Raw genomic sequence first — 12,593 nt, 5'->3', positions numbered from 1 at the left:
CCTACAGGCTGAGGGATGGTGTTTAGGCTACATGTCCTACCAGGCTACAGGCTGAGGGATGGTGTTTAGGCTACATGTACTACCGGGCTACCGGCTGAGGGATGGTGTTTAGGCTACATGTCCTACAGGCTGAGGGATGGTGTTTAGGCTACATGTCCTACAGGCTGAGGGATGGTGTTTAGGCTACATGTTCTACCAGGCTACAGGCTGAGAGATGGTGTTTAGGCTACATGTTCTACTGGGCTACCGGCTGAGGTTTAGGCTACATGTCCTACTGGGCTACAGGCTGAGGGATGGTGTTTAGGCTACATGTCCTACTGGGCTACAGGCTGAGGGATGGTGTTTAGGCTACATGTCCTACTGGGCTACAGGCTGAGGGATGGTGTTTAGGCTACATGTTCTACTGGGCTACAGGCTGAGGGATGGTGTTTAGGCTACATGTTCTACCAGGCTACAGGCTGAGAGATGGTGTTTAGGCTACATGTTCTACTGGGCTACAGGCTGAGGTTTAGGCTACATGTCCTACCGGGCTACAGGCTGAGGGATGGGGTTTAGGCTACATGTCCTACCGGCTGAGGGATGGTGTTTAGGCTACATGTCCTACTTGGCGGCAGGCTGAGAGATGGGGTTTAGGCTACATGTCCTACCGGCTGAGGGATGGGGTTTAGGCTACATGTCCTACCGGGCTACAGGCTGAGGGATGGGGTTTAGGCTACATGTCCTACCGGCTGAGGGATGGTGTTTAGGCTACATGTCCTACAGGCTGAGGGATGGGGTTTAGGCTACATGTTCTACTGGGCTACCGGCTGAGGGATGGGGTTTAGGCTACATGTCCTACCGGCTGAGGGATGGTGTTTAGGCTACACGTCCTACTGGGCGGCAGGCTGAGAGATGGTGTTTAGGCTACATGTCCTACTGGGCTACAGGCTGAGGGATGGTGTTTAGGCTACATGTCCTACTGGGCTACAGGCTGAGGGATGGTGTTTAGGCTACATGTCCTACTGGGCTACAGGCTGAGGGATGGTGTTTAGGCTACATGTCCTACTGGGCTACAGGATGGGGTTTAGGCTACATGTCCTACTGGGCTACAGGCTGAGGGATGGTGTTTAGGCTACATGTCCTACTGGGCTACCGGCTGAGGGATGGGGTTTAGGCTACATGTCCTACCGGGCTACAGGCTGAGGGATGGTGTTTAGGCTACATGTCCTACTGGGCTACCGGCTGAGGGATGGGGTTTAGGCTACATGTCCTACTGGGCTACAGGCTGAGGGATGGGGTTTAGGCTACATGTCCTACTGGGCTACCGGCTGAGGGATGGGGTTTAGGCTACATGTCCTACTGGGCTACCGGCTGAGGGATGGGGTTTAGGCTACATGTCCTACCGGGCTACAGGCTGAGGGATGGTGTTTAGGCTACATGTCCTACAGGCTGAGGGATGGGGTTTAGGCTACATGTTCTACTGGGCTACAGGCTGAGGGATGGTGTTTAGGCTACATGTCCTACTGGAATACAGGCTGAGGGATGGTGTTTAGGCTACATGTCCTACAGGCTGAGGGATGGTGTTTAGGCTACATGTCCTACCGGCTGAGGGATGGGGTTTAGGCTACATGTCCTACAGGCTGAGGGATGGGGTTTAGGCTACATGTCCTACTGGGCTACAGTCTGAGAGATGGGGTTTAGGCTACATGTCCTACTGGGCTGAGGGATGGGGTTTAGGCTACATGTCCTACAGGCTACAGGCTGAGGGAGGGTGTTTAGGCTACATGTCCTACAGGCTACAGGCTGAGGGATGGTGTTTAGGCTACATGTCCTACCAGGCTGAGGGATGGGGTTTAGGCTACATGTTCTACTGGGCTACAGGCTGAGGGATGGGGTTTAGGCTACATGTCCTACTGGGCTACCGGCTGAGGGATGGGGTTTAGGCTACATGTCCTACTGGGCTACCGGCTGAGGGATGGGGTTTAGGCTACATGTCCTACTGGGCTACCGGCTGAGGGATGGGGTTTAGGCTACATGTCCTACTGGGCTACCGGCTGAGGGATGGGGTTTAGGCTACATGTCCTACCGGGCTACAGGCTGAGGGATGGTGTTTAGGCTACATGTCCTACAGGCTGAGGGATGGGGTTTAGGCTACATGTTCTACTGGGCTACAGGCTGAGGGATGGTGTTTAGGCTACATGTCCTACTGGGCTACAGGCTGAGGGATGGTGTTTAGGCTACATGTCCTACAGGCTGAGGGATGGTGTTTAGGCTACATGTCCTACCGGCTGAGGGATGGTGTTTAGGCTACATGTCCTACCGGCTGAGGGATGGGGTTTAGGCTACATGTCCTACAGGCTGAGGGATGGGGTTTAGGCTACATGTCCTACTGGGCTACAGTCTGAGAGATGGGGTTTAGGCTACATGTCCTACTGGGCTGAGGGATGGGGTTTAGGCTACATGTCCTACAGGCTACAGGCTGAGGGAGGGTGTTTAGGCTACATGTCCTACAGGCTACAGGCTGAGGGATGGTGTTTAGGCTACATGTCCTACCAGGCTGAGGGATGGGGTTTAGGCTACATGTTCTACTGGGCTACAGGCTGAGGGATGGGGTTTAGGCTACATGTCCTACCAGGCTACAGGCTGAGGGATGGTGTTTAGGCTACATGTCCTACCAGGCTACAGGCTGAGGGATGGTGTTTAGGCTACATGTCCTACTGGGCTACAGGCTGAGGGATGGTGTTTAGGCTACATGTCCTACTGGGCTACAGGCTGAGAGATGGTGTTTAGGCTACATGTCCTACCAGGCTACAGGCTGAGGGATGGTGTTTAGGCTACATGTCCTACTGGGCGGAGGGATGGGCTTTAGGCTACATGTCCTACTGGGCTGAGGGATAGTGTTTAGGCTACATGTCCTACAGACTGAGGGATGGGGTTTAGGCTACATGTCCTACAGGCTGAGGGATGGGATTTAGGCTACATGTCCTACTGGGCTGAGGGATAGTGTTTAGGCTACATGTCCTACTGGGCTGAGGGATGGGGCTTAGGCTACATGTCCTACCAGGCTACAGGCTGAGGGATGGTGTTTAGGCTACATGTCCTACTGGGCGGAGGGATGGGCTTTAGGCTACATGTCCTACTGGGCTGAGGGATAGTGTTTAGGCTACATGTCCTACAGGCTGAGGGATGGTGTTTAGGCTACATGTCCTACTGGGCGGAGGGATGGGCTTTAGGCTACATGTCCTACTGGGCTGAGGGATAGTGTTTAGGCTACATGTCCTACAGACTGAGGGATGGGGTTTAGGCTACATGTCCTACAGGCTGAGGGATGGGATTTAGGCTACATGTCCTACTGGGCTACCGGCTGAGGGATGGTGTTTAGGCTACATGTCCTACCGGGCTACAGTCTGGGGAATGATGTGTGGGCTGACAGGGACCTGGACTCCCTTCTCCCACTCATGTCTCCAGGGATCGGCCAGGACGTAGTAATCCTCTGGGTTCAGATGGTACGTGTCATGGAGCTTCATGGCCGTGATGAAGTCTGTCCTAAACACCTGCACAATACAGGGACAAAGATGTCATAGACATCACTACCTGCAGCATAGAGACGTAAGAACATTCACTATATACCCTCCAAACACAGGGACAAAGACAGACAGATCATTCACTAAATACCTGGGACATGTATACTTCCTTCAGCAGCACACAGCAATAGGCCAACAAAAGGGGTTGGGTTAGTGGGGTGACATACCTCTGCGGGCTTCATCCCATTGGCTCTCCTGAGTTGAGAATGCTGCGACCAAGAAGTGGAGTTACCTTCGAGAAGAGGAATGAATCAAATCAGACTTCAACCATCTCAATTCTCCTTGGAGCTCATCTGAAACCGACATTTAGGCCTAATCATTTCTATCAAACTTCTGCAACTTGATGGGTATCTGACTGTAACCTGAAGTCTTTCTAGGCCACTAGCGTATAGGCCTATCTATGATCCTGTAAGACACTAGAATATATAGCCCTTTATGTAGTCCTGTGAAATGTATGGAACAACTGCTGTGTGTTCAGTTTCTTCCATCTTTCTGACCTGCCAAGACATCTTTAAATGTCCAGTAGCGCTGTCTGGCACTACTCTCTCTCTGCCTGGTCTGGAGACCCTCTGTCTCTCTGCTCCTACTCTCTGTCCGTGTCTCTCTGGTCAATCTCCTGAGCCTTCCTGAACACCAAGTACAGCAGACAATCAACAACAGGCCTATGAAATGACTTGGATTAGAGCTAGCTGGACAGCTCTAGACATGATCTTGGAGAAATCACTGGCATAGAAATAGTCTGTTTGGGGTTGTTGAGGGCAGTTTGGGGTTGAGGGCAGTTTGGGGTTGAGGGCAGTTTGGGGTTGAGGGCAGTTTGGGGTTCAGGGCAGTTTGGGGTTCAGGGCAGTTTGGGGTTCAGGGCAGTTTGGGGTTCAGGGCAGTTTGGGGTTCAGGGCAGTTTGGGGTTCAGGGCAGTTTGGGGTTCAGGGCAGTTTGGGGTTCAGGGCAGTTTGGGGTTCAGGGTAGTTTGGGGTTCAGGGTAGTTTGGGGTAGTTGAGGGTAGTTTGGGGGGGTTGAGGGTAGTTTGGGGGGGTTGAGGGCAGTTTGGGGGGGTTGAGGGCAGTTTGGGGTTCAGGGTAGTTTGGGGTTGAGGGCAGTTTGGGGTTGAGGGCAGTTTGGGGTTGAGGGCAGTTTGGGGTTGAGGGCAGTTTGGGGTTGAGGGCAGTTTGGGGTTGAGGGCAGTTTGGGGTTGAGGGCAGTTTGGGGTTGAGGGCAGTTTGGGGTTGAGGGCAGTTTGGGGTTGAGGGCAGTTTGGGGTTGAGGGCAGTTTGGGGTTGAGGGCAGTTTGGGGTTGAGGGCAGTTTGGGGTTGAGGGCAGTTTGGGGTTCAGGGTAGTTTGGGGTTCAGGGTAGTTTGGGGTAGTTGAGGGTAGTTTGGGGTAGTTTGGCGCTCCAAACCATTTCATATATAGGGTTTCCAGCGGTTACATCCGCCCACATTTGGCATCGCTGTGTTAACATTTAGGAAGTCAATAATCATCGCTTTCAAAACATTTTTCGAAACATATGCTGATTATGCCCCTTATCTTTCATATCAGCCAGGAATAATCTTCCAAATAAAAAAGTAGACTTACTGTAGCAGTTAATGCACAGATCCACACGCTGTCCAGTTGAAAACTACACTTCCTGCCCAGTTACTTACACACAGATGTTCGGCGCACGCTAGATAGCTAATTAGCACAGGTGGTCACCTAAGTCTTCGTAAAAGAAGCAAGGTGTGTAGTAATTTAACCTTCACCTAAAATATATATTATTTATCGCTGATATGCAAGCGATACGTGGGATGTTAAGACTGTCTCGGGCTCTTAATAATCAAACTCCTACGGTCAGACCATACTATCATCATAGGCCTAAAGCAGTCCACATCTATGAATGGGGTAGGGTTACTCTAGTTGAAGAGGATGCTTACTTCCATTGTCAGAGTCTTCGCTGCTGCTTGGATGTCGACTTCTCTTCATGATCAGTTTTGGCGTGGTTCAGGTCTAATTGTGTAATCTGAAAAGAGGAGATTCACAGTCCAGACAGATTCCTCTGCTGCCAAGTACCCAACACTTTCACTAGACAAACATGGCTGCCATCTGCCTGACTGATGATCAATTTAGATCAATGACTTCTCATCTATCATCTCAACCTGAGTTTTTGGACTGACAATTAGTATGATAGATAATGTGGCAAATTTTAAGATTTTTTATATTTAACCTCTATTTAATTAGGCAAGTCAGTTAATTCTTATTTACAATGACGGTCTACACCGGCCAAACACGGACGACGCTGGGCCAATTGTGCGACGCCCTATGTATCTAGTAGTGGTACTGCTCACCTCACCCACCGTCACACAAAAGTGCTAATCACTAACGTTATTCATGCACCACTGTCAAGGCTCCTAGGAACAAGCGAAACACCCGACTTCTACTGACAGGGTTTATTCCCATCTGAGACGCAACAACACAACGAAATGGTACGACAAATCATTGTTTCCGTCACAATGAGCCCACGGTGGTGTGTGAACGTTCCACAACGTTGTGCCCTGCTGAACACGTCCAAACAACTGGCAGTAACAAATTCATATCCGACAAAAATGGTAGTAGCGAATCTCCTGACTTATCTACTAACTCACCGGGGCGATAGGTAGCCTAGTGGTTGGGCCAGTAACCGCGCGTTGGGCCAGTAACCGAAAGGTTGCTAGATCGAATCCCCGAGCTGACAAGGTAAAAATATCGTTCCGTCCCTGAACAAGGCGGTTGTTCCTAGGACGTCATTGTAAGTAAGAATTTGTTCATAGCTGACTTGTTAAATAAAATATTGACCAAGCGCAACGTGTCATCATAAACAAACACACGTGTGCCTAATTAGCTAACGTTACACGAACAACTGAATAGGAGAACATGACGTGTCAACTTAGTAGAGATGGCATATCACTCGCTCGCAAACCGTAACCGAAGATACTGATAACTAACCCTGTACCCTAGCTGGTAATCCTCTTTGATTAGGTTTAACGGCGGTTGACATCCAATACATGTTGCATTACCGCCACCTACTAGATTGGAGTATAACGAAAATCAACAAATAAAAATAAATCAACAAATACCCTACTAATTCAATTCAATTCAATTCAAGGGGCTTTATTGGCATGGGAAACATGTGTTAACATTGCCAAAGCAAGTGAGGTAGATATTATACAAAAGTGAAATAAACAATAAAAATGAACAGTAAACATACAGAAGTTTCAAAACAATAAAGACATTACAAATGTTATATTATATATATACAGTGTTGTAACAATGTACAAATGGTTAAAGCACACAAGTTAAAATAAATAAGCATAAATATGGGTTGTATTTACAATGGTGTTTGTTTTTCACTGGTTGCCCTTTTTTTGTGGCAACAAGTCACAAATCCTGCTGCTCAAATCAAATCAAATCAAGTCACATACACATGGTTAGCAGATGTTAATGCGAGTGTAGCGAAATGCTTGAGCTTCTAGTTCCGACAATGCAGTAATAACAACAAGTAATCTAACCTAACAATTCCACAACTACTACCTTATACACGCAAGTGTAAAGGGATAAAGAATATGTACATAAAGATATATGAATGAGTGATGGTACAGAACGGCATAGGCAAGATGCAGTAGATGGTATAGAGTACGGTATATACATATGAGATGAGTAATGTAGGGTATGTAAACATAAAGTGGCATAGTTTAAAGTGGCTAGTGGTACATGTATTACATAAAGATGGCAAGATGCAGTAGATGATATAGAGTACAGTATATACATATGTAACAGGGTTGGTTATGTTTCCACTTGCCTCTAAAGAAATGTGTATTTGATGTTCAAGCATTCTTATTGGTTAGTTCAATTCTGATGACAATAAGGGGTGTTGTGATTGGCCCCACTTGCAGATCGGGGGAGATCGCGAACGTCAGGTCTTCCCAGTATGAAAATGTGATGCAAGGGGTAGGTCACGTTCTGAATACTGTTTTCTATTTTCTATTTTACAATGTGTACAAGTTTGCTGTACGTTACTGATTTTATACATGTGTGGGTATATGGTACCTGTTAGGGATTGAGGGGCTTTCTGGGATGTGCTTTGGCATATGATTGCTGTAAATAATTGTGTTAGCTAGCATACACCGATGTCATGGTCACATAAGCCACGGCTAACACAGTTGTCTTCATGCTACAGATTTTGTCATCGACAGCCATCAACACTGTTAAGCCCTGCACAACTAACGTGCTGTTTCCCATTTAACAACAGGTATTTATACATGTTATATTTTGTATTGTATTTTTGTATTTTGTTCGCCCAGTATGAAAATGTGATGCAAGGGATTTTGTCATCGACAGCCATCAACACTGTTAAGCCCTGCACAACTAACGTGCTGTTTCCCATTTAACAACAGCAGAAATAAATGATGCTCAACTGGGACCACTGGCCGAAGTTATTTATTATTATAAAACACAACGCATGGAGAGTACACTATACATCTGTTACACATATACATATGAGATGGGTAATGTAGGGTATGTAAACATTATATTAGGTGGCATTGTTTAAAGTGGCTAGTGGTACATTTTTACATAATTTCCATCAATTCCCATTTTTAAAGTGGCTGGAGTTGAGTCAGTATGTTGGCAGCGGCCGCTAAATGTTAGTGGTGGCTGTTTAACAGTCTGATGGCCTTGAGATAGAAGCTGTTTTTCAGTCTCTCGGCCCCTGCTTTGATGCACCTGTACTGACCTCGCCTTCTGGATGATAGCAAGGTGAACAGGCAGTGGCTTGGGTGGTTGTTGTCCTTGATGATCTTTATGGCCTTCCTGTGACATCGGGTGGTGTAGGTGTCCTGGGTCTCATGCCCTTCTACACTCTTCTCACACCTAGGAACCTCCCTCCCACAAACTGCTGCCACATGCCCTTAAGCTTATAACCTGTAACAACGTAATGTATTCGGCGCAAAAGCTTGTATGGGATAACTTATATATCCTAACATCACTTTGTCGGGCAAAGACTCAATATCAAAACTCAAAAGAACAGAATACTCCTGTTTCACGCCACCCTGTCTGCGTCGCATCAAACAACGAGCCATCACTGTCACGCCCTGATCTTTCACCTGTTCTTGTGATTGTCATTAGCTTATTTTCCCCAGTGTATTTATCCCAGTGTTTCCTGTCTCCCTGTGCCAGTTCGTCTTATTTCCCCCAGTGTTTCCTGTCTCCCTGTGCCAGTTCGTCTTATTTCCCCCAGTGTATTTATCCCAGTGTTTCCTGTCTCCCTGTGCCAGTTCGTCTTATTTCCCCCAGTGTATTTATCCCAGTGTTTCCTGTCTCCCTGTGCCAGTTCGTCTTATTTCCCCCAGTGTATTTATCCCAGTGTTTCCTGTCTCCCTGTGCCAGTTCGTCTTGTTTCCCCCAGTGTATTTATCCCAGTGTTTCCTGTCTCCCTGTGCCAGTTCGTCTTGTATGTTTTCAAGTCAACCAGCATGTTCTTCCCGTGCTCCTGTTTTCTATTCTCTTTTTCTAGTCTTCCCGGTTTTGACCCTTGTCTGTTTTTTCTGGACTCCGTACCCGCCTGCCTGCCCTGACATCGAGCCTGTCTGCCACTCTGTACCTCTTGGACTCAGAATCTGGTTTTGACCTTTTGTCTGTCCATGGCCATTCTCTTGTCTACTCCTTTTGGATATAAATAAACAACTAAGACGCTAACCATCTGCCTCCTGTGTCTGCATCTGGGTCTCTCCTTGCGCCTTGTCACACCCTGACCTAAACAAATAATAAAGAAAGCAAATATAACTAAAGTCAGGGAGTGACAGTACCCCCCCCCCCCCCCCCCCCCCCCCAAAGGTGCGGACTCACAGCCGCAAACCTAAACCTAAATGGGAGGGTCTGGGTGGGCATTTCACCGCGGAGAAATGCCCACCCAGCGGCTCTGGTGCGGGACGTGGACCCCACTCCACCTTAGGCTTGGCCCACTTAGGTGGCGCCTCTGGAGCAGGGACCCTTACCACCGACCCCGGACAGGAGGAAGTCTAACAAAACAGCTCTGTGATGTAGAAGTCCGTCACTGGCCGCGGACAGCATTTGGTACTTTAACGCACGCACACATTCATCACTCCTCCCTGCTCCGTTATAAGATAAGTTAACAATGTGGGTCGACACACAAATTAACTTCTGTCTTAGTACATACATTTCATACTTGTCAGTGTTCATATTTAAGATATAAAATATTTATTATACTTATCGATGTTGTGGATGAGCGTGTTGTTTGTTCTGTTCCTCTCTCTCTCTCCATCTCGGTAGCTTCCGGGTATGCTGGAAAAGGACCCGAGCTAAGGGATTGGGCTGACTTTATAGTGCTTCTGGATATGCTGGAAAAGGACCCGAGCTAAGGGATTGGGCTGACTTTATAGTGCTTCTGGATATGCTGGAAAAGGACCCGAGCTAAGGGATTGGGCTGACTTTATAGTGCTTCTGGATATGCTGGAAAAGGACCCGAGCTAAGGGATTGGGCTGACTTTATAGTGCTTCTGGATATGCTGGAAAAGGACCCGAGCTAAGGGATTGGGCTGACTTTATAGTGCCTGTCCCAAATGGTTCATTAATGTAAATGGGCATATTGAAAGACACTGTCAGTAGTGATGATGTAATGTTGTAAATGTTATGTTGTGATTGTTTAAAAAACAAGTTGTACATTATATCCTTTAGTATGTTTAGTTAATGGAAAATGTAGGTTTGACTAGGTAATTGCTTAATTAATTAGTGTTCATTGTTCTGAGGGGAGGGGCTAGCCCTACAAAAGGAGCCTCTCTTTCAGTAATCATGAAGGCTTCCTCACACTCCTCAGTCCACTTCACAGGGTTGCTGGCCACCTTTGAAGTGAGGTTGGTCAGAGGGACAGCGATGGTTGAAAACTGCGGAATGAATCTCCGCTACCACCCTGCCAGACCTAGGAAGGACTTCACCTGTGTTTTGGTTCTGGGTTGAGGGCTGTTCCTGATGGACTCCAAGGCATTTTGGATCGAGCTGTGGAAGGGGCAGCATTGTTTTTAAGCTGTCCCATAAGGTGTACGTTTGATGGCAGTACTGTTGTTTTTGTTCCGGAATCACCTTGTGAATAAACACCTTTGCACAGAAGAACTTTTGCAGCTCCGCCCATCTTTTTATTTTGATAGAGGTTCGGTTTTCCAGTTTAGCCTTCTGGCCTACTCTACGTGACAAACTCCCACAATCTTTTTATCATCAATTTCTCTCAGCCAATCATCAGTGATTTGTGTAAGTGCTGTGCTTGTTGAATGTCCTTCCTTATAAGCATGCTGAAAGTCTGTTGTCAATTTGTTTACTGTAAAATAGCATTGTACCTGGTCAAACACAATTTTTCCAAAAGTTTACTAAGGGTTGATAACAGGCTGATTGGTCGGCTATTTGAGCCAGTAAAGGAGGCTTTACTATTCTTGGGTAGCGGAATGACTTTTGCTTCCCTCAGTAATTTTCCATCCAAGTTGTCAGATCCAGGTGGCTTGAGAACTGTTGGGAGAAGACAGAATGGCTGAGAACTGTAGGGAGAAGACAGAATGGCTGAGAACTGTAGGGAGAAGACAGAATGGCTGAGAACTGTAGGGAGAAGACAGGATGGCTGAGAACTGTAGGGAGAAGACAGAATGGCTGAGAACTGTAGGGAGAAGACAGGATGGCTGAGAACTGTAGGGAGAAGACAGAATGGCTGAGAACTGTAGGGAGAAGACAGAATGGCTGAGAACTGTAGGGAGAAGACAGAATGGCTGAGAACTGTAGGGAGAAGACAGAATGGCTGAGAACTGTAGGGAGAAGACAGAATGGCTGAGAACTGTAGGGAGAAGACAGAATGGCTGAGAACTGTAGGGAGAAGACAGGATGGCTGAGAACTGTAGGGAGAAGACAGGATGGCTGAGAACTGTAGGGAGAAGACAGAATGGCTGAGAACTATAGGGAGAAGGCAGAATGGCTGAGAACTATAGGGAGAAGACACGATGGCTGAGAACTGTAGGGAGAAGACAGAATGGCTGAGAACTGTAGGGAGAAGACAGAATGGCTGAGAACTGTAGGGAGAAGACAGGATGGCTGCGAACTGTAGGGAGAAGACAGGATGGCTGAGAACTGTAGGGAGAAGGCAGGATGGCTGAGAACTGTAGGGAGAAGACAGGATGGCTGAGAACTGTAGGGAGAAGACAGAATGGCTGAGAACTGTTGGGAGAAGATAGGATGCCACCTTGAGTTTGAGAGCTAGCCTAACATGCACAGTTATGTGCCAAATCGGTTATTTTGTGCACGCCAACCCTCAATATTTGCAGCCGTAGATGGTAATACCTCTCTAGGAACTGATCCGTCATCAGTATTGTAAAATAATTATAATGTTAAGGAAAGATTTGAATTGCAGAAAGTTTATTTGAGAGCAGCACTCCCTTTGGAGACTTCAGTATTTACATTTACATTTAAGTCATTTAGCAGACGCTCTTATCCAGAGCGACTTACAAATTGGTGCATTCACCTCATGACATCCAGTGGAACAGCCACTTTACAATAGGGGGGGGGGGGGGGGGTTAGAAGGATTACTTTATCCTATCCTAGGTATTCCTTAAAGAGGTGGAGACTTCGGTATTGACACATGCTCCAAATGAAATCTAAGTTTATAAGTCACGTGCACTGAATATATTTAGCATCATTTCTCTCTACATGCTGTTTGAGGAAACGCATGTTACATCTTCTGCCGTTGTAGAAAATATGCACTTCTTGTAAGAGTAAGGGTGTGAACCCGGGTGTCCTGGCTAGATTCCCAATCTGGTCCTCATTCCATCATGGCCATCTAATCATCCCCAGCATCCAATTGGCTCATTCATCTCCCCTCCTCTCCCTTGTAACTATTCCCCATGTAGTTACTGTAAATTAAAATGTGTTCTCAGTCAATTTGCCTGGTAAAATAAGAGTTAAATAAAATAAATACATCTAAATTCCATTGCTATCGGAAACCGGGTCACAGACAGAAGCGGTGACCCAGA

General features: G+C 47.2%; 1 protein-coding gene across 6 annotated transcripts in view; it reads right to left on the bottom strand.

Annotated features, from left to right (window-relative positions):
* The window catches only part of jade1 (jade family PHD finger 1), a 40,191-nt gene extending 30,174 nt beyond the window's left edge, over nt 1-10,017 (bottom strand). The window contains exons 1-4 of one of the 6 annotated variants that reach the window (XM_055865671.1): nt 9,799-10,017; nt 5,472-5,557; nt 3,731-3,795; nt 3,376-3,533 (exon numbers count right to left, since the gene is read on the bottom strand). In XM_055865671.1, coding sequence (XP_055721646.1) covers nt 3,376-3,533; nt 3,731-3,795; nt 5,472-5,520 — 272 coding nt within the window. In that variant the 5' untranslated portion in view covers nt 5,521-5,557; nt 9,799-10,017. The other 5 variants (XM_055865672.1, XM_055865668.1, XM_055865669.1 and 2 more) reach the window with 5 other exon arrangements.
* Between the last annotated feature and the right edge of the window lie 2,576 nt (nt 10,018-12,593).

This window comes from Salvelinus fontinalis, chromosome 16, assembly GCF_029448725.1.
Source record: "Salvelinus fontinalis isolate EN_2023a chromosome 16, ASM2944872v1, whole genome shotgun sequence".
NCBI classification, from domain to species: domain Eukaryota; kingdom Metazoa; phylum Chordata; class Actinopteri; order Salmoniformes; family Salmonidae; genus Salvelinus; species Salvelinus fontinalis.
Note: the sequence above shows the minus strand (reverse complement) of the source record. Positions and strands in the feature narration are given on the sequence as shown.